Here is a 21,190-nt window from a genome sequence, read left to right as displayed (position 1 = left end):
CGCTGACAGAATAGTAACAATTTTAAAGTGCCTTATTTTCTAATGTTAGAAACAAAACTGACCATTTATTTAAGGGTATTTTATTAGGCTTTCCTATGGCACAGTGTACATCAACATGTATGATACAAGGACCTCCAAGTTTTATTCAAGGAGACACCCTCAGCTGAGGAACCTTACAGTAAGCTTGAGTTGTAATAAGACAACAGATACCAAGAAGCACATTTTAAATTATGTTTCAGAATGACATTTACAGTATGTGGTCAGTTTGTGTACAGTCCTTCAAATCAAAGGTTTTATGAAGTTGTAAAAACACAGTCTGGTGCTGCTCTATGTTCCTTAAACCAGAAATGTTTAAATCACCAAAAAGGACTGAACATGGTTCCGTGCTGACAGAGGTTACATGTCAAGTGTTGTACCCAGATTACAGCATATACTGGCTCTTTATTTGATCACATTGTTCTACTGACTATTCCCAAAGAGAGTGGGTGAGTGTTAGCAAAGGTTGAGCTACACTTGTCACTATCCCATCCAGAACATGGTTGATATGAATAGACGATGCATAACAGTTATGTACCAAATGCCACTGTATAGAGTACACAATCATTTAACATAGATATAACAAAACAGATCGATCCCAGATAGAAAAAAACAAAACAAAAAAACTGCATTTAAAGTAACACCGTTTTCCATTCACAGTTGATGGGGTGACACGAGCGCTATACAAGTGCAAGTGCGAGTACATGAGAGGCCGTTTCAAAAAAGTGCTTTGTTCATTATCAAGTGACTGTCTATGTTACAGGAAAATCTACAACTTTTACAGAAATGATATGAAAAAAAAAATACAAAACAGAAAATGTATAAACATCATTGTATTTCCTTAACTTGCCAATGGGACATACTGCATGACAGTAGTTTCAGTATTAACATTTTGTATCTTATTTCATCATTATGAGCACATCCTGTAATTACACCTAACTGTTTTTGTAGCAAGAAAAATATACGTTTTTAATATAAAAGATAAAGTTAAACAGCAGCATATTTTGAATCTAACTCAGGGCAAATACGTTGAATGTAGGGACTTTGGTAAGCAAAATGTATTGCTAAGGCATTTGCAGAATTCTTTTCATATATTACAGCAAAATCATATTGACACAGCCTAATAGGTTATGAGAGCTATGCATTTATTTACCTGGCATGGGCCACAGCATCAACTGCATATTTACCATAAGCTGCCAGCTGAACACTTCAGTTTGATTCAGTGATATACATGATGTCTTGTACATAGTCACTTGTCCTCTATGACACAGAGGATCTATGAATACTGTAGTTTTATTGTCATCTTTAATTGTCATATTTAATAGCATGTGTATTATATTTTTTGCTGCACAAATGTTTCAAGCTTTATGATGATTCTTGCAGTACATTCCATCACTCTCATTGCTACCTCAGATGTGTATCTGTCATTGGGAATCTGTGGAAATGGCAGGAGATCGGGGTAGCGAGTTCTCAGGCTGTCCACACCATATCCATCCAGGATCTGAACATCATTTGCAAGGCCTCTTAACTGGGAGTTGTACTCCTCTACTTTTTGAGCCAAAGCAGTTGGTTTTACATCTTTGTCTGACTTTCCCCTGACTGCATAGTCAGCAGCTATCAGTGCAAGCTTTGTGGCTAGGTAGCATTTGAAACAAACCCACTCATTTGCATTTTTATGAAGATCATTGCGAGCAGCAGAGTAGTTTGCTCTAGCTTGCCTCAGCCACCTGCGGGCTTCCACGGGGTTCCCCACTGTCTTGAAGGTAGGGGGCACAAAGAAACGATGAGAGTGTGATGAACCTGCATAGCTTTTATAATGTTCCCTGAACTGTTGCCTTTCTGACTTGTGACTTGTTGCCTCTTGGTTCCACGATGAATAGAACCTCTGAAATGAGAACTTCTCTGATTGGAAGCGGGTCGATGATGTAGAGAAGGGTCTCCTGGAAGCTCTGTCTGTATTCTGCTGATCGGCCAAAGACTGCTTTTCCATTCTGTTGATCTCATTCTGCAAGTGCTTGAAGACTTCCGTGGCAATGTCCAGATTCTCTGCATTTTTGTCTGGATGCCACTTGAGATATAATCGGCGGATTATCTTCTTTCTCTCTGTCTCAGGTAGTGCCCAAGCTTGTTCAACTACTAAGGTCACTTCTTTCAGAATATCTGGCAGTGCATGAAGCTTGATCTTTTTTGGTGATTGTTTTTGAGGGGGAGGTCTCAAGTTTTCCTTTCCAGCAAAAAGAGGATGGACCATTCGTAGAACAGAGGAACGACTGTCTGGACTTGTAGGAGTTGACGGGGCGCTGGTATCTCGTCCTTGGGTATTTTCATCTTGTCTTGAGAATTTGTACAAGTCGAGGGAACTGACGATTTTGTATTCACTGTAACCAATGTCAATCTGGAAGCGTTTGCCAAGGAAACTTGTGTTTTCCTCCTCTTCCTTTTCTACTTCTTGAACAATGATGGCATATGTGTAGGTGGGCTGGTAGGATCCATATATGTCTCCACCCTCTGAGTCTACAAGGTAACCCACATATTCCCCTGGATAGAATACATTCATTGGATCCATGAGAAGTGTGTGATGTATCTCAGCTGGTATGGGGGTTCCTGGGAGGGGTAGCTCAAGTTTTGAAGGCTCTGTTGAGTCATACTTAACGCCAAGGTTGTCCAGCTTCTCTGTGATTCTGTAGATGTCATTGCAGCCGAGCATAGCAATCAGATAGGATGTGTCAGAAATCAAATTGTCTGTAGCAGATTTTAATGTCATAGCAAGTGCCAAGAGAAAATTAATGTCTTTACTATCTGAATGTTGGATGTAAAGGTGAATCACAGCTGCCCCATACCTCTTGAGAAAAGCAGGTGTTTCACTGCGGCTGTGTGGAATAGGACTACATCCTTTCACTCTTAATGTTGTCTGGAGTTTCTCAAAACATGAAACTTTCAATCCTTCACAAAGCGCTTTGCAGAGACGTATGGCTTTTTCCTCATTCACAAGGTATGCATTGTCATTCTCATGTTTCATTATTCTAATCAGCCCTGTGATGAACTGCTCTGATGACAGCAACAGCTGAAGGCGACCCTGAAGTGAGCAAAGAGCCCCGAACTGGCACATTTTTGGAGAATCCTCATCAAGTTGCTCTTCAAGAATGCTACTTAACAGTCTAGGCCTCAGCTTTTGTGGAAGTAGCATGATTAGCTTTGTGTGAAAGGCGTGATCTTTGCCCAGATAACACTGGCTCATATCCACAAGCATCTGAACTCCAACATTGCCCTGAATTCTGCTCTTGTAATGTGGGGCATCATCAAACACCAAGCTACTGGACTTTGCTAATCTACCATCATGGCTTGGCAGATAAAATGTCAAATCTCTGAGACTCTCAAGATCTTTGCGAATTTCCACTGGGTCATTATGGAGAGACTTCAGCAATCCTGAAACAACCCTTTTCACAGTTCTCATTTCATTTGGGTCAAGCTGCTTTCCCTCTGAGCTCCTGTAAATTCGGCACAGAACTTCAACATATTGCTTAGTTGATACCACATCTTCTGTGCCAAGAAGTTTGAACAGTTGATGAAAGGTACCAAGTTCTAGAGGTAATTTGTACAAGTATGGCTTGAGTTCAGATTCATTGTCCAAATTAATGACAACCTCTTCAGGTTTCAGCAACTTCCAGCCATCCTCAACCATGACAAATGCCACCCCATGGAGCTGATAATGGAAATCTCTTTTATCTGCACTGAGAAACTCATAAGTGGATCTTAAAACTTTGTTCCTGGTTTTCACCATTTCGTCATCTGGACTGGATATGTTGCAGATGTTCTTGCAGTTGCTTATGACTTTGTCCAATGGTGGGTCCAAGTTGACGCCTAACATGTTAAGCACTTGGTCAAGTTGTTCCTGTCCAGTGAGAGAACTCTCCTCCTGGTCCTTTATACTTGATGGTGTCGCTTTTTCAGGTAGAATTGGGCATGATGTCCAGAGCAAGTTAATTACATCAGTTTGCTTGAATTTTGGATTTACCTGAGACCCACTGAAACGAATCAGAGGAAGTGTACCACTCATCTCTTGGTACTGCGAATGAAGCTTGATTAGTTCTTTGGGGGCTCTCTCAGGACACAGGAATGGTATCATTGAAAGCTCTTTAAGAAAAGTACCCTGGAACAGGTCCGTCCTCTCTTTGAAAATATGATTCAAGAGAACATCAACAATGGTTTGCACTCTTTCTTTGGTCCAGCTCTCTGTTTGGGCTTTGATGCTGACCTCTTTTGCAAACTGAAGAACCTGCTGCTGGGACACTTCATGCTTGAGACCAATATTTCTCAGAAAGGCTATCCATGAGGTGAGTGATAATGTCCCATTCTTGGGTTTTGACACTTGCTCAACTTTCTTAAAAAAGTCACTAGGTATGAATGACTTCGCAGGTAGCATGACTTCAAACACCTTCACTGTCTCATCATAAAAAAACTTTGTTGGCCTGAGTCTGTTTGAGCAGTCACAGATGAATGATAGTCCCTCCAGTTTCTCATAGAGCTGATCCTTCATCTCAGATGGTTCTTCCATTGACAGAAGTCTCTCCTTCAAGTAGACAATGTGTTCAACTTTGGCATCAAAGGAAAAACTCTCAAACTTTGGCAGGAGATGTTGAAGGTAGGTTTCTAAGTCATCAACTGGCATGCAACCAAGGAAGGTATACAGTTCTTTCAGCTGTGGACTGTCATCAAGAAAGGCAAAGGAAGCTGTATGAGCCCATTTGTCAATGTCTGCAGTGGGAATGGTTTTTGTAAGCACATAGTTGGCCCCACAGTTTGCAATGCTGATGTATCTCCCACTAATTGATTTAAAACATGGGAGGAGCTTTAGGCTTTGTGCATCCTGCTGTGTAAGATTAGCTAGGTTGCAGTTGAAATACAACAGAAGAGCCTCGCAGTCCCTGTCAGTCAGGTTTGCTGCTTTGAATGCAGATGTCTGAATCATGTACTCTAAAGCTTTCAGAACACTTGATGGATGTTCAATGTTTGCCGTATGTTGTGCCAGAAAAGGCACGATGGGATTCTCTTTGACACAGATTTTGTTCACTGCAAGCTGGATGCACCCTGCTTTCATTAGGGTGTGAAAGACTTTGTCATTTTGGCCATGTGGAAATATGGCTATGTTAATCAAACTCAGAGGTAAAAGCACGTCATGCTCAGGGACAACTATCTTTTCTTTTGCTATGAATTTGACTCCAGGTAGCAAAGCCCAGTCTTTCAGAATGTCAATGACTGTGTCGAAACTGCACTTCATGTCCACCTGATCCTCCTTAACAGCAATATTCTCACTGATAAAGTTCCACACATTCTTCAGCCATGATTCACTGGCAAAGGTGTCTCTCCATTTGACAGGGATCCTTGTTCGATATTCCCTTGGAAGAACAGACCCAAGTAGGTCACCAAAGCTGCTGATGTCAAAGACCTTTGCAGCTCCTGCCTTCAACAAGATGTTGCTGTACCTAATGAACAATGTATTCATGAACATTTCTTTCCTTGATGAGATTAGCTCATGATGAGTTGTCAAGAACTTTGGTCTTTTGCAATCAAACACCTGAAGCATGTTGTCCATTGATATCAACAAAGGCAAACCCTCAATTTTGACTTCATCCACTTCTATGTCTTTGAAGCAGTAGTCAACTACGAGCTTCAGGTTATGAACTAGCTTGTAGTTGGACTGTTGGAGACGGCAGGGGAGATTTCCAACATGACAAGATGTCTCTGGTAATGAGAAAGTGTGAAGAAAGTTGCGGACATCCTCTGGTGTCACATAACTGACTGGTATCCCTGCATCTTCTAAACAGAAGTAGAGATTTGCAGTCTCATCGCAACTGTGAACCAGGTTGAAACCAATATCCAGAAGCAAGGTTTTCAGTCTGTAGACATTTTCAGCCACAGACTTCCTTGAGGTTACATTGTACTCTGTGTTTTTCAAGTGCTGAAGCTCATCTTGTAGCAGATTATCAAAAAATGCTCTGCCTTTGTTTGCAGTGGATGTATTCACCCATGAAATGTAAATGACAGAGTGCATGTCAGAGTTGTCCATTTGTGCTGTTCTGAGTACAGGCAGAACACGCTTCAGGTCAGCATGGATGCAGATGTACACTGCTTTAACCAGGCAGTACCAATCTGGCTGTATATCAAGTCTGTTGACTGAGAAGAAGAACAGATATTTTCGCAGTGTGTCTTTAACAACATGAAGTGGTGTTCCTTGTAGTACTGTCAAGGTGGGATCAGGACCTGGGAAATATCGACGCTTAAGCTGAACCATCAGTTCCACACAAGCAGGGGCTATCAGTGATGTCATCAAATTGTTATTCCAGTCACTCCTTACCCCCACTCCATTGTCATCTCGCCACAGGTTTCTTCTAGCAGAGTCTAGGGCAAAATGTCCATTGACATGAAAAGGTAAGCCAGTCTCCAGTGAAAGAGGCAAAAAACAGAAGGCCCTGTGGGGTTTTTTATAGTTGTGGCTTACACATGCAGCTACCCCTCCTCGTGGAAATAGTGTTATGTCTTCATTTTTGTGAGCTGAGATCACACTTTTTGAGACATTTTCAATGTTAGGAAAGCCAGATCGGTTGCAGATCATCCATGTAGTCAAATTTCCATCAGTGTCCTTGATGTCCATTGTATAAGTTATCTGTTGCACTGGGATAGCAGTGAGCTGCTTCTTTTTGATCACACTATCAATGACTGAGGCATGAAACTGTTTGCGTTTTAGCCGATCACCATCTGTTATTTTGGCAGTTACAGAATAGAGCACTTTTAGTTCTCCAGATGCATTATCAATTTCACAGATTGATATTTTCTCCATGTGGTTGAGGAACATCAGTAGCTCTGCGCCATCCGTTTTTAGCTTATCCAGAAGGTTTTGGACCATCCTGTCTGATGCAGGGGCTGAACTAATCTCTGATGTCTTTGCCATATCTGTAGAGCGTATGGGGAATCTGAACATTGTGCTGCGTTCTAATTTAAAATGAACTCCCAAGTAAAGACTTAGAACATCTGAAAACTGAGATCTGAAGTCTGAATCCAAGTCTCTGAACATTCTTCCAGGACTCGCAGATGTAGCCCCAGGTGCATATTGTGCATGTGGATCAAAAATGCACAAAATATCATTGTTTGAGATGAAGGATGGGCAGTCAGTGATGTGATAGACAGAGTTGAATCCTATGCCATACTGACCAGTTTTGCCTGGATTTGCCTCTTTTGTTCCTCTTCCGAGGTTCTGTATACCTCTAATATCATCCTCTGTGAAAGGCTGGTTGTTAAATACACAAAGGGCAGGGCCTTGCATTGGGATCCATTTATCATCAAATATTCTATCTATGGGATGTGTTCTTGGATCAAAAACAAAGTAAATTTCTGTGGCTTTGGCATCATCTGCATTTTGAAGCAGTTCTTTTAGCATTTCCTTTTCTGAAGGGTAAGCATTGAGAATGCTTTTAATTCTGCTTGTGAGTTTTTCTTTCTGTCCAAACTCACTCCCAAGTGGAGTGAAGCAGACATTCGAGGCATACCTCTCCAGGGCTTTGTGACGTTTTGGTACTGCTCCTAATTTCACTGCAACTTCTCTTGGAATATCCCCATGACAGTATTTGACAGATGAATCTCTGACTTTGATCCAAGGGCAGTCATTGTAGCAGAGTGATTTTGATGGCTGCAGAGTCAGACTGGAGTCAGGTAACAGAATCTCACCATAATTTGTTTGGCAGTATTCTTGGCTCTTGTCTCGTATCAAGCTCCATATTCCTTCACTAATAATTCTGCGACACAACTGGAAATTCTCTTCGGTGAGTGCCTTTCTCCCACACGTTTGCTTTACAGTTTCAAGAACTTCTGAAAAATCCTCAACTGTGAAGCTGGGCTGTACCCCAACATTTTCAAAGAGCTCACGACAGCTGTTTCTGTATTTGTTAGGGAGCTGATAAAGATGTGGAGATGCATCAAAATTCAAGTGGAATGCAACTTTTGAGGGATTGACATAGGTATTCTCAACCAGGATGGAGTTGAATGCTTTCAGATCCTCAGTTATTTGTCCCTTTGCATTCTCATCCTGCAGCATTTCCTCATGTAGATACTTGTAACAGGCATTTGTTATGTTTTCCTGATACAGTGTGACACCATCAAATGAGTCAGATAGTTTCTTGAGTTGACTGATGACCAGTCCAACTGAAGGCTTCCTTATTAGACCAAGACAGTCTTTCACAGCCAATGACATTGCACCACAACCTTTGAAAGAAGGAGAGTTCTCATTCAGGATTGGTTTCATCAGACACACTGTGTCCTGGTGCTCAGTTGTGAAGAGCTCTCTAGAAGAGAACATTTTTGTTGGGGAAAAGTTGTTTCCGTGCCATGGTAGTGAAAAGCCTGCAGGTCTTGTCAGGAATGGAAGGAACTTGATGTCCTGTAGCTTGTCTAAGAGCTCGGCTGCTGCTGAATCTCTCATCTTCAGTTTCTCATCAATGAGACTGAGTAATATACTGCTACGAAAGCATGCAGCTGTGTGATCATTTTCATTAAGATCAATAACAGACTGAGCACGTTCAATTAGGTCCTCCCATGACAGATCATCTTTAACCATACCTAACTGCACTAGTTTCACTAAGCACACAGGGTTGAGGTAGTCTTTAGAAGTCCCCTCAGGAAACCTTCCATCATCATTGTTGTAGAGCTTAGCAACTCTTCCTTCTGGATGAATGAGTCTGGAAGGTAAAACAAGTTCCTTACTGGGGCCAGAGCATGGGATACAAGGAGAAACCCTGAGGATTGGTGCAAAATCTTCCAATTTCTCATTCAAAACATAATGCATTAGGGGATCTCTGAGCTCTTTTTCGATTTCCTGGATGTGAGGAAAAAACACATCTGAAAAGAACTGCTTTTCTGTCAGAGTGTTTTCTATCAATTTCCCTTTACATCCAGCATCATCAAACCCGTCCTTTACCCAGTCAGGCAGTTCAACAGCATGAAGGTTCTGAGTGCTGCTCTTATTAAGATATTTCAAGAATATCTTGAAAGCAGCAGGACCAATGTCGGGCCTACAGAGTAAGGCATCATCAAGGAATCTGACATTTTTGATTGACACCCAGGTTTTGCCATCTGAAAAAACCTTTGCATGTTCACTGTCACCTCCTTTGGCAATTTCTTGGTAGACACCCTGGCTGATCAATGTGAAGTCATCATGCACCTGACTTGGATCTGGCCATGCTGCGTAATAGCTGTACTCAAGCAGTTCTCCACTTTCAGCCATAGAACGGAGCATCGTGAGTGCTGCTAAATAGGCCCGGACAATGACATGTCTCATGAACACAGAATTCCACTGTCCTTTGGTGTCTGTCTTCCAGATCTCTTTGCGGTTGGAAGTCACAGCGAAACAGCCATTAATATGGATTGGTAGGCCTGTTTTGATCCTGAGAGGTAAGTAACAAAACACCTCTCCAATTGGTATGGCATTTGTCTTTACTGTCCATCTGCGATTCTCTTCCTCTGAGAGCAGAACTGCTACTCCCCCACAAGGTACCAGTCCAAGTCTTTTTCCACTATCGCTGAGGGAAAACTTGAGTGCCTCCGTTACATCCATGCATGAGCAAATAAGCCAGTTGCTGACCTCAACTGCCTTTTGAGGCATTTCATCTGTGAGTCGTCTTGTCTGAAGACCTTTAGCAGCCATTTCAAAGTACTGGTTAGGGTCTTCCTCTGTACCACGGAACAGTGGGGAGTGGAGATCGACAATGCGTTTGAACACGTTATGAAACTCCTCCACCACAATGCGTATGATGCAGCCAGACTTGGGAACATCAGATGGTACTTTGTTGGTGCTTGCAACTTTTTTCATAACCTTTGCAGCAGATTTTAGGATACTCAGAGGTCCATATGAGGCTTTGGATGACCACACACTTTTGTCGATGGTGACAACATCTTGTGCTGCTGCTGGATTTGGTTCTTCATATTTCAGGTATTTCAAAACCATACTTCCAACATGCTGAGTGAACAGAATGAACCGATGACCACATATGCTGAACTCATCAACCAAGGAGTAGATGTCTGTAGTATTGTAGTACAGACTACTGATTTCACTAACTGAAGCTTCTGGCTCTGTTCTGAATGGGAGTCTGAACAGTGTGCCATCATATTTGTATGGAGAGTCCTGAGCTAGAGGAAGCTGGCAGTTGAAGACATTAATAAAAGGTTTGAACTGGTTGGGGAATTTTCTCAACCTCTTCTGTTGTTTACTCCAGTTGATTTTGATCCCAGGATTAGACTTGTCTCTAATGTGCTTGCTGATGTGATTGATGTTTGGATCAAACATGATCATGAACTCTCTGCTCATTATGATGGGGATATCAGTTATATGATAAACTGAGTTGAAGCCCAAGCCAAACTTGCCAACTTTGTCTGCTTCACCTCTCTTCACTGATCCACCTAACCTTGTGATGTTGAGGAAATCTGTATCTGAGAATACAGAGTTGTTGAAAGACCACAGTGAGGGCCCGTGGCAAACAATCATGCCAGGGTCAAGGAGATTCTCTCGAATGTTAGTGTTTTTTCTCATGTCAATGAGGAAACTGCACTCTGTTGCATTTGCATCATCAGCATTCTGGAGGAGCTCTTTAAAAATGTCTGCTACGGATGGATATTCCTCCAAAATGTTCTTTATTCTCACTGTTAGAGGCTCTCGTTGGCCTGATTGCTCAAAGCCAAGGTTCTCTGGGTTTATTAACCTTGTGCTCAAACATGGGACTTTCAGCCACTCTGCAGTTTTCATGGGGATGTCATCATGGACTAATATAATGGGCTCTGATGCATCTTCAAGCAAGTCATTCAAATCGTCAACCTTGATGTCACAGTAGGTGCATTCATGGATGGGCTTCATCGCTAATTTGCTTAGGTCCTTATAACAAAAAATTGGCACATGCATGTCAGTGTCAACAGGTATCTGATTGTTGTATAGCCACCTCAGAATGTTGATCAAAAGCAGGATATCATGTTTGCTTTCCTCCTTGGTAATCTCTCTGTCACATCTTTGCCGGATGGTACTGATGACTTCAAACACATGGCTTGGGACAACTTCTTCAAGTGAACCACAAAACTTGAAAAGCTTGTGAAACTTTCTCATTGTCTTTGGCAGAGAGTACAAGTAAGGCTGCAAGTCTAGCTCAGGGAGGGGTTTTAGAACTGTCTGGCCAGGTGATGAGAATGTCTTCCCTGTCCACACCCAGTCAAAAGGCAGTGATTTCATTGCTTCTCTTGCATCCTCTAGATGAGCCTGCATAAAACCATAAATCTCAAACAAGATCTGCTGAAACTGATACCAGTCCTCTGTGTTGAATGCTTGAGATTTATGCCAGTCATTCACTGCTTTCAGGTGCTGCAATACGTGATCTACCTGTGGCTCTACAGTTAGTTTCAGTGCCTTCTTCATACCTGCAGATGTGTGTTCAACCAGTGCTACTGAAGATCCCACAAGCACTGCATGGGATATGTCACACATCTCAGACAGCGAGCAGATGTTGAGAGTATCTCCAACCCAGGCAAGGGATTTAGGGTAAGTTAGTGGTCTCTCTTTGCAGACAGGTACCCATTTCATTTTTAGCAATGATAGCTGAGCATCAGTTGATTTTACCAGTTTGGTTTGCCTGTTAAGTATCTGTAGGAGTGTTTTTGCCTTTTTGATTATGAAGTCCCACTCTGGTTCTTCACTGTTTTGTAACTCCTCCACCTTCTTTGCTACTTGGAGTACATCTTTTTCACTGAGCTGTACTTCATTTCTTAGTCCCAGTTGTCTGAGTGAATGAAGAATATCAGAGGACGATGTGAATGTACTTGTGGGGAACCTGGTTTTCTCTTCCATGTAAAACAGATTCTGTAAAATCTCCAGCTCAGGATCAAAAAGATCTGAGGCTTTGACAGACTTTCCACATGACAGCTGAATAAATTTAAGAGGAGAAAGCCATCCAATCACAGATGAGTTTTCATTTTTGAGAAATGCCAGATGTTTCAGAGCCCAAAGCATGATTTGGGCTATTTCATCTATTGTGTAGAACCCCCTCTCAATATCCTGAATAATTATCTTCAGACATTCTGTTGTTTTCACTTGTTCTATATTTAGCATCTTGATTAGGCGGATTGATTCCTCATCACAGCAACCCACGATATTTACAGATAATTTCACATCTGGTGGATACTTGGCTCTATGATGTAAGGCTCTAGCTCCTCTCAGTGAGGTAAATACTGAGGTGTCCTCAGAGCAGGTTCCCACTTTCTCAAAGATGGAAAGCTCAAGCAAGGTATGCTTTTCCTTCTCTGTAATATCAGACAGCCCAGCAAGAAACTTTCTGAGTACAATCTTCTCTTTGACTGAGAAAGAAGAGACTTGGCTGGATAATCGTTGTATTGACAATCTGTCCATAATTTGCAGTAGCATACCTGGAGAGGAAGGATGGATGTAATTCTTTAGTAGAGGGTGCTGCAAACATGAATCAGTCTTTTTTATCACAACTCCTCCAAGCTTTTCCATGGTGTCAAGAAGGTTTTCAGAAAGCGGTGCCTCCTCCTCATCCACAAGAATTATGGGGGATGGAGTTTTGAGACGCAGAAGTTTAACTGTGTCCATGCTTTCCTCCAGTGGCACAAGTGGGATCAAAGGCATGTCTTCAAAGGTACTTAGGTCATCAGCAAAATGTATATAAAGATGCTTCCAAATCATCTTCAGCCAGGAAATGGTGGGATGTTTCAGCTCTCTGTTTCCAGGCTCCCACTGGACAATGAAGTCTCTAGATGGCCAAGCTGTTGACAGGATCTCTTTGATGAGTCGAGCTGATCGTTCAGAGTTCAGCACTTGTAGCTGTGTGCAGGGTCTCCCTGTTGAAATAACAAGAAAAAATTTGAATAACCTCAGTAATTATTATAGGTTTCTAAATGTTAACTATCATAGCTGACACAGTCAGGTTTGTTATTGTTACTGTACAACGTTGCAACTACAAAACTGTAAATGCAAAACTACAACTATTGCCATAATTGATTTGCAGATGCTTTATTGTATTTGTTTTTTTCTTACAATGGAAACACATTTTTTTATTCACTCACTGAGGTATGACAAGGTGATTTTTCTGAAAACTCTAGACTGTCTCTGTTCTTCAAAACACTGCAGCTGTTTTGGTCACAGTTGTCCTATCAATTAACCATAATCAATTTCTCAATATATTAGAGAGCTACACTGCACAAAAAATTCACTTCTAGGGTAACTTTATAAAAAAAAGAATATAAATAATTACTTTATTCAGGCTCAACACTTAATACAATACTCAATACTGCAACACCTATTGTTACATAAACCATGCAAACAGGCTCACAAACACATGTACAAAAACACAGTTTGTTAAATATTATATCAACCTTGAATCCATTCTTATTATGTAATTATAGAAGAAATTGTTTATAAAGACACTACTAAAACACTGCAAATCACAGAGTGCACCATGACAAAATACAAGAAACAGCAATTGCAGGACAGAATTTTATACAATCTAAGCACATAAGTTGTTATGTATTCTGCTTCTCATATTTGTGAGAGTTCTCTGCTTGCAGCTACCATGGTGCTCATTTACAATCAAGCATTCATTAGTTTAGGTTAATTGTAAAAAAAAAAAAAAAGAAGTTCAGTATCTGGCACACTTTGACATACCTACCTGAGCACCCCCACAGATAGTGTTGCACTGTAATTTAAGTGACAAATTTTAGAGAATGGGGTGAATTTTACACCTGTATTTCTAAAATGTTATTTTAAAAAGACACTAATATGTAGACCTTTTGACTTGACATACATAGTCTGTAAAACACAAGTAATTCTAATAATATTTTTACGTTATACCCCACAACAAATAATTCTTTGCACAGTGCTCTAAGTTGACCCTTTAATCTGATTACATACACAGATTTCTCGTCAGATCCTATTAACATTAGAAATCAATTAAACTATATCTTGATTTTGATTTGATTTGATTTGATTTATTCTTTCAAGCATGTAGAAACAGTTGATATGACAACACATAATTTTACACATAATCCAATATCAATTTGCTTATACCTAGTACATGCTTGAATGAAGTAGGAAGAAGTCAGACTTATCCAGTCCTACCCCATGACATCATCTTACCATCATTGGTTTGCAAGCAGTAAATGATTCTCTTCTACACCACACAAGTAATATACTAAAAAAGATTATACAGTGTTAACATTCTTACATAATTACATTCTTTCTACACCACACAAGTAATGTACTATATATTATTACAAAGTGCACACCACACCCACAATGTTCCATGTAATTAATCATTGAGCCTGTTCTTGCATATATCTTGATTGACACATACCTTTATATTTATGTTTAAACTCATCAATTCTATTACTATTTTTTATGTCTACACTTAAATTATTCCATAGTTTTACCCCACTTATGGAAATACAAAATCTTTTTTTGGTTGTACGTATAGCATGAATTTTTAAATTTAACTGACCCCTTAAATTGTATCCCCCTTCCCTTTCATTAAATAGTTTTTGAATTCCACCAGGTAATAAATTGCTCCTGGCTTTATACATAAACACTGCAGTCTTATATCCAACTAAATCAAAAAAGTTTAACAATTTAGACTGTATGAAAGCTCCATTGGTGTGATCCCTATACCCCATCTTATGCACAATTCTTATCGCTCTTCTGAACATATCTGATATGCGATTTCCAGGAGAATTTGTCATCAACTATGACACCTAGAAATTTAATTTCATATACTCGTTCTATATTAGCTCCCCCAATTTTCAATTGAAGTTCATTATCTAGTCTACGATTCCCAAATACCATAAATTTAGTTTTATCCAAATTCAGAGATAGTATATTACTGTCACACCATTTCTTTATCTTCTCAAGTTCCTGTGTAACCCGTCCAGAAAGTTGCTGTAAGTTTTCACCCGATGCCCATATGGTAGTGTCATCAGCAAATAAAACCACTTTCACTATCTTACCATATAAAAGTTTGCTGTTCATTGTCTGTGGCCACAGATGGTTAGACATACATATATTTATATCTATATGAGACTTTGTAAATTTAATATGTTATTACCTCTGCTTTTGGCTGCTTTCTTCAAACTGTCCATTACTGAAGGTTTAATGCTCTCCAATATAAACCGACCCTGAAGTCCTGGATACAGAGACCTTAGAGCAAAGCATAAGGGAAAAAAACAAATATTAAAAATTTTATTATACATATCCATTTTAATGTTGAATAATTTTCACATACAAAAATTGATGCTGTTATTTATCAATTTAATTCCAAATACAACAATAAATCAAAAAGAACAACAGACATAGGATTAGCAAAAATAATATATCTGTATACAGTTTACTGTATTATTTATTATACTTATATCTGCACTTACTGTTTATATGTATATAAATAAATGAGATGCATTTATAACAGGCTGGTGAACCTGTGTAAATCTGGTCCACAAAAGTGTGTCACTAAATATTAGGAATGAGTGCTGTGTCCATGAAATGACAGTTCAGGGTCTTTCTGGGTCAAAAATACTACTTCATATTATTTTCACATATCAAAAACATTTTAGGAGTAAAAGGTAGATGAATATTATAGAAAATAAAGATATCTTAAGAAAATGACACAAGCTGTAACAACTTGGTTGAAACTCAGACCTTGCCAGTCAGTGTACTAGAAATTCACAAATGAATCTCTTTATCTCTACCTGGAGAATTCTTCAGATGCGATGTAAATGGAATCCTTTTCACTGACAGAAGATGAAAATGTTGTAAATGTCTCATCTTGCAGTGGCAGGAGCTCCAGTCCTATGAGGTCAGCGTAATTTTCATCACTAAGTGCAAACTCCAGCAGTAGCAGCTTCTCCTGTGAAGGACCCTTGTGTTTGTACTTCCTGAACACTTGACGCAACAAAGATGGAGTCACCTTCCTAACTTCAGTAGACTCGGCTGTGTAGGCAGCCAACACAGACTCCACGGCGGCAGGTACCTTTGCCACCTGCATTCCTGAGCTTTGGAGGTAGTTGATCACTGTCTCTGAAATGTCCTTGTCTGTGTCCAGCTCTGAGAACACAGCCTGGTCCACCCGGATCCAGCTCTCACTGAGGGAATAGATGACTTCTTGCTGTAGCAAGTCATGAAACAGCGGCTGAAGGATGGGTTTCCAGCGGGACTTGACCTGCTTAGGGTCTGGCCAGGCCCAGTAAGTCCCTGTGGGGGACAACGGAAATTCTTGGTCCTTTTTTGTCTGTACCCTTTTGATAGCCTCAGCAACGAGCATGAAGTAAGCCCTAGGGATGACGGTGACTATAAGCAGCTCATTCCACAGGGCAGCTGGATCCCTCCACTGATCTACTTCTCGCCACTTGATACTCCTACGGTTGTCTGTGAGACCAAAGAAGCCGCTGACATGAACCGGAAGCCCCGTCTCGCTCTCCTCCCCGGGAGGAAGAGGAAGGAAGCAAAAGGCTCGTCCTGAGAAACCAGATGCGGCACCTATGTCCTCTGTGTTGATCAGTGAAAGAGGCAGGGCAATGCCAATGGTTGGCATAAATTTCAGATCATCTGCCAGAGAGTCCAACTCAGGACAGATCCCCCTGCCCCCTACTCCATTACAAACCAGCCAAGTTGTTTTCTGAGTCTCTTTAGAGGTTTCATCCTGAGTCTTTATGTGGACCTGGTATGTGACACATGTGATGGTAGAACTGGGGATACCGTTGCTATAGCTGTCTACAGCCTGGCCTAGAGTCTTTAGTGCATTTGGTCTTTCTAGCTTATCATCAGTATTCTCTGTTGCTGTAACCTGAAACAACAGGCGTTCTGTACCATCTGACTCGCGCACATGCAAGGAGATCTTCTTCACACTTGTAAGGAAGAGAAGCACTGTGTCTGCATCAGCTTTGAAAGACTCAAAGAGCTCCAAAATCTTTTCTTTGTTGTAAATGTTGCCACTGAGCTGGGAGGGATTCATGCGGAGCGGGAAGCGGAACAGCGTTCCAGGAAAGCTGCCATCCTTAATGGTTTTCTCTGAGCTTCCAAACATCCCAATGTAGGGGGCAAACTGGTCAGCCAGTTCTGTGATCTCCTTAATGTCTGTCTTCAAGTTCCAACACTGTCCAGAGTCATTCACTCCAAACAGGGTCTGATGAGGATCCAGCATGGCAATCTGGTCTCCACTGAATATACTGGGAACATCTGGAACAGAGCAACAACGTAAAAACTCTACATGACCAAGTGAACGTTTTGATCCTTTCATAAAGCATAATATGGTTTAAGTCAATGTTAAATATAGGAGCTTTGTAAACACATTATTTGCTGTTAGACATCTAATTGTATTCCAGGAATTAGCTGGTGTTTCTCTACTTGAAAACTTTCTAGAGGTTTTTATATAGGGATGTATAATGATACCAAAAACTCACACTCACAATATGATATTGCCACAATAAAAAGTCCATGATACAGTTTATCACAATATAAAAAGGGAAAAAATACCCTAATAATAATAAATCAGCATTTTAATGTATAATGTATATAAAATAATGCAGCAGTCGGTTGCAGTCGGTTTTATGAGACAAAATAAAATAATATATTACTGCAGTGGAACATCTGCGTTTTAGTACCTCCAGGGCAGGTTTAAATTTCTATTTTTGGTGGCCAATTTGACCAAGTCACTCTCATAATTATACCATGTGTCATTATACGTCACTATATGGAAGCTTAAAATGCTCCCATTTAATACAGAACGTCACACAACTAGCCTAAATGAATGTGCAGACAAATACTCACACATACTGTATATACAGAAAACCTCTAAGATGAAAAAACTCTCATTACACAGAATATCCCCAATTTCTAAAGACTGATCCCACATGAGGAAACAGCCCATGACATAAATTATATTTAGCATTCAGTTAAACCTTCACCTGTTATATGGTAGACAGAGTTGAAACCGATCCCAAATCGTCCAACTTTCAAAGGATCCTCTCTCTTCCTGCTTCTTGCAATCTCCTGAATCCCATTCCAGTCTTCCACAGTAAACACAGCATCATTGTACACATACAATGCCGTACCTGCAGTTCAATGATGTAGAACAAGTTAAGACAATCTAAAAACACAAATGCAGTAAGTGTTCAGTGTAATGAATTGTTTTAATAATCCTTGTAACAAATATATGTGTGGTTTCCCTTTTTCACATTCACAGGGAGGTCAAAGGACACGATCAGACACCGGTGCTAAACAATACTTAAGCAGTACAGATACCGGTAGGGCTGGAGATGCCCTCTGATAACTGTTACCTATAACTACTAACCTTGATGCTGAGCCATGTCAGGTGACCACAGTGACTCCACTCCGTACTCTGTCTCATCATACATGAACTTGACTTCTGTGGCTCCAGCGTCTTCAGCATTTTGAATCAGTTCCTTCAAAATAAAACGGAGGAAACATAAGCACTTATGAAAGCATAGGTGAATGTGCACGGTGACATCAGTTTATATGCTGGATGCTTTAATCTCTCCCCCATCTTGCTTCAATAGGCTTTAAAAAGTGAAATTCAGAATTTAACACTTTCTATACTGACCTGCTAAAGAAAACAATTCAAATCCAGTTGTCATTAATTCTGCATAATTTTTGGAATGCTAAATATTGTTTGGCCAGTATAAATTAATAATGTAGACTGACACTTACTTTAAGAATCTGTCCACCTTCAGGATACCTCCTCAAAATATCTTTCAAAAATTCGACTAGCGGTGGTGTCGTCTGTCCAAACCTCCCTGTAAAAGCCAAAACAGGTAAGCTTCATGGTTGGAAGAACTTGTTTATTGCTTACATGTGGTGGATTTAATCCTACCTCCCCCTTTAAGGCCTCTTCCCTCCAGGGTGACAGATACTTCTGGGCTTCCAGCAGGCACCAAGCTCCCAATCTTTATGCTGTCATTCAGCTACAGGTGAAGCATAATTTAGCATAGAAGAAAAAGCATATTATTAAAAAAAAAAATGTATGTACATGATCTGATTTATTTGAAGAAAAGGGTATATTGGTAGAAGGATGTTGGAGATGGAGCTGCCAGGCAAGAGGTCAAGAGGAAGGCCAAAGAGGAGATATATGGATGTGCTAAAAGAGGACATGAAGTTAATTGGGGTGAGAGTAGAGGATGTCGAGGACAGAGTTAGGTGGAAACAGATGATTCGCTGTGGCGACCCCTAACAGGAACAGCCGAAAGTAGAAGAATATGTGAAGAAGGTTATAAATCTGGTGAAAGATGAAGTTTTCTCTGTAGATTGTTCTATTACTCATTGCACATGCCCTCCCATTCAGATTCATGCATCGGTTTCTCAACCCTACTGCTATTTAATCTTTTGGGCAGTGTTATTGAAAACATTAATGTGACTGACGATCATGTGCTGGTGTATCTTTCAGAATCAATGCAGCAGGAAGCCAGAGCCACCACCAGGCCAAACTGCTGCTGCTGATGTTTGAGCCTTTTCAAGGTGACACTGTGACCCACTGGACTCAGCAGTTTTTGCACATCAGTGTGCTGCCTGGAAAACTGAGCTCTGCACAAGCAAACCCCTGTCATCATCCTCGCTGGGTTTACTGCACCATTAAGTAATGATTTGTACAATTTGTGACATAACAGACAACGTAGTAACATAAATTAGGAGGAGAAACCATAAAAATAATTGTTTTTTAAAAATGGATACAAATCTGAAGAGCTGTCAAAAAACCAACCCCATCCAAACGTCTCTTCCTATCAAATATTTCCTTTAATTATCATGAGAGAAGAAAAGTTAAGAAAAGGGCAGATGACGTAATATAAATGCGCGATGACTGTGCAACGCTGTTGTGAACAAACATGGCGGACTGGCGTAAATATGCGGAAGTCAACAAACAGCAGCAAATGCAAAATTCGCAGGGGGGGTTTCAGGTGATGGGCAGATGAAGCTTCATGAAGCAATGAAGCCTTTCATCCAATTGGTTCACTCCAGCGCAAAGCTTCTTGAAGCTTCATTTGCTCTAGTAGGACATCTACTGGATGCAACAATATCAGTTGGCATGAATTTGAAGTGTGTGGCATTTTGCAGAAAGCCTGTGAATAAAACTGTCAGCAAAATAAAGAAGTATGCAAAACATGTATATTGTAGTGATGGCAGTATACTGTGTATATATATATACTGGCAGTATGGAAAATGATTATTTGGAAATGATGAAAATGGAAATGATTATTTACAGTGAGGTGAGGGTGGTTGGGGTATGGACAATGATTGTGCTTTTGTAACGTTGAGGTATGGCCAGTGATTATGGTTTAGGGGACACATCATTGGTTTTTATTTAAAAACAACAGTTTCTCCACTGTGGCAGGTCTTAGGCGATTTCTTTTTTCTCCATCAAACACCCACATTTTGAATGGAGCCTGAGGGGTTTATATCGCTTGACGCAAGCCTCGATACGCGCATCGCGGAAACGCCCCCTCCCCTACTCGGCACACGCTTCGAAGCCTCGATACGGAACGTCACATCACTAGTTTCAGGACAAACGGGTCGACGACATGCTCTTTGTTTAAACATTTAGCTACCGTCCGACGTGTAATTTCAAAGCAAAAACGTGCCTTTTCTGACAACTTTGGCGTGCCCCGGTGTCAGCGGTTAGATCCTGTGACCTGCAGGAGTGGAACAAGTTAGCCGTCAGGTAACGCACAGTACACAGTGAATGCTAAACACTACCTGTTTAGTTAGTTGATATTCACTGAATTACAAAGTAGGAATAATATTTTTGTCGTTTTTCCTACGGCTGCAGCACAGCGGTGACGAGCAAACTCGGCAAAGGGAGAACTGAGCCAGGAGGACTGGATTATTGAATGTCAAAGAGCGGTGATAAATACAGTGGGTATGGAAAGTATTCAGACCCCCCTAAATTTTTCACTCTTTGTTATATTGCAGCCATATGCTAAAATCATTTAAGTTCATTTTTTCCTCATTAATGTACACACAGCACCCCATATTGACAGAAAAACACAGAATTTTTGACGTTTTTGCAGATTTATTAAAAAAGAAAAACTGAAATATCACAGGGTCATAAGTATTCAG

General features: G+C 40.5%; 1 protein-coding gene across 1 annotated transcript in view; it reads right to left on the bottom strand.

Annotated features, from left to right (window-relative positions):
* Positions 1-47: 47 nt before the first annotated feature.
* Positions 48-21,190, bottom strand: part of sacs (sacsin molecular chaperone) — a 29,173-nt gene continuing 8,030 nt past the window's right edge. The window contains exons 5-11 of the mRNA XM_020600299.1: positions 18,954-19,044; positions 18,791-18,876; positions 18,414-18,525; positions 18,028-18,174; positions 15,814-17,299; positions 15,177-15,268; positions 48-12,921 (exon numbers count right to left, since the gene is read on the bottom strand). Coding sequence (XP_020455955.1) covers positions 1,370-12,921; positions 15,177-15,268; positions 15,814-17,299; positions 18,028-18,174; positions 18,414-18,525; positions 18,791-18,876; positions 18,954-19,044 — 13,566 coding nt within the window. The 3' untranslated portion in view covers positions 48-1,369. The remainder of the gene's footprint in view (positions 12,922-15,176; positions 15,269-15,813; positions 17,300-18,027; positions 18,175-18,413; positions 18,526-18,790; positions 18,877-18,953; positions 19,045-21,190) is intronic.

Source organism: Monopterus albus, unplaced genomic scaffold (genome assembly GCF_001952655.1).
Source record: "Monopterus albus unplaced genomic scaffold, M_albus_1.0 scaffold46.1, whole genome shotgun sequence".
Taxonomy (NCBI): Eukaryota; Metazoa; Chordata; class Actinopteri; order Synbranchiformes; family Synbranchidae; genus Monopterus; species Monopterus albus.
This window is presented reverse-complemented; position numbering and strand designations above follow the sequence as displayed.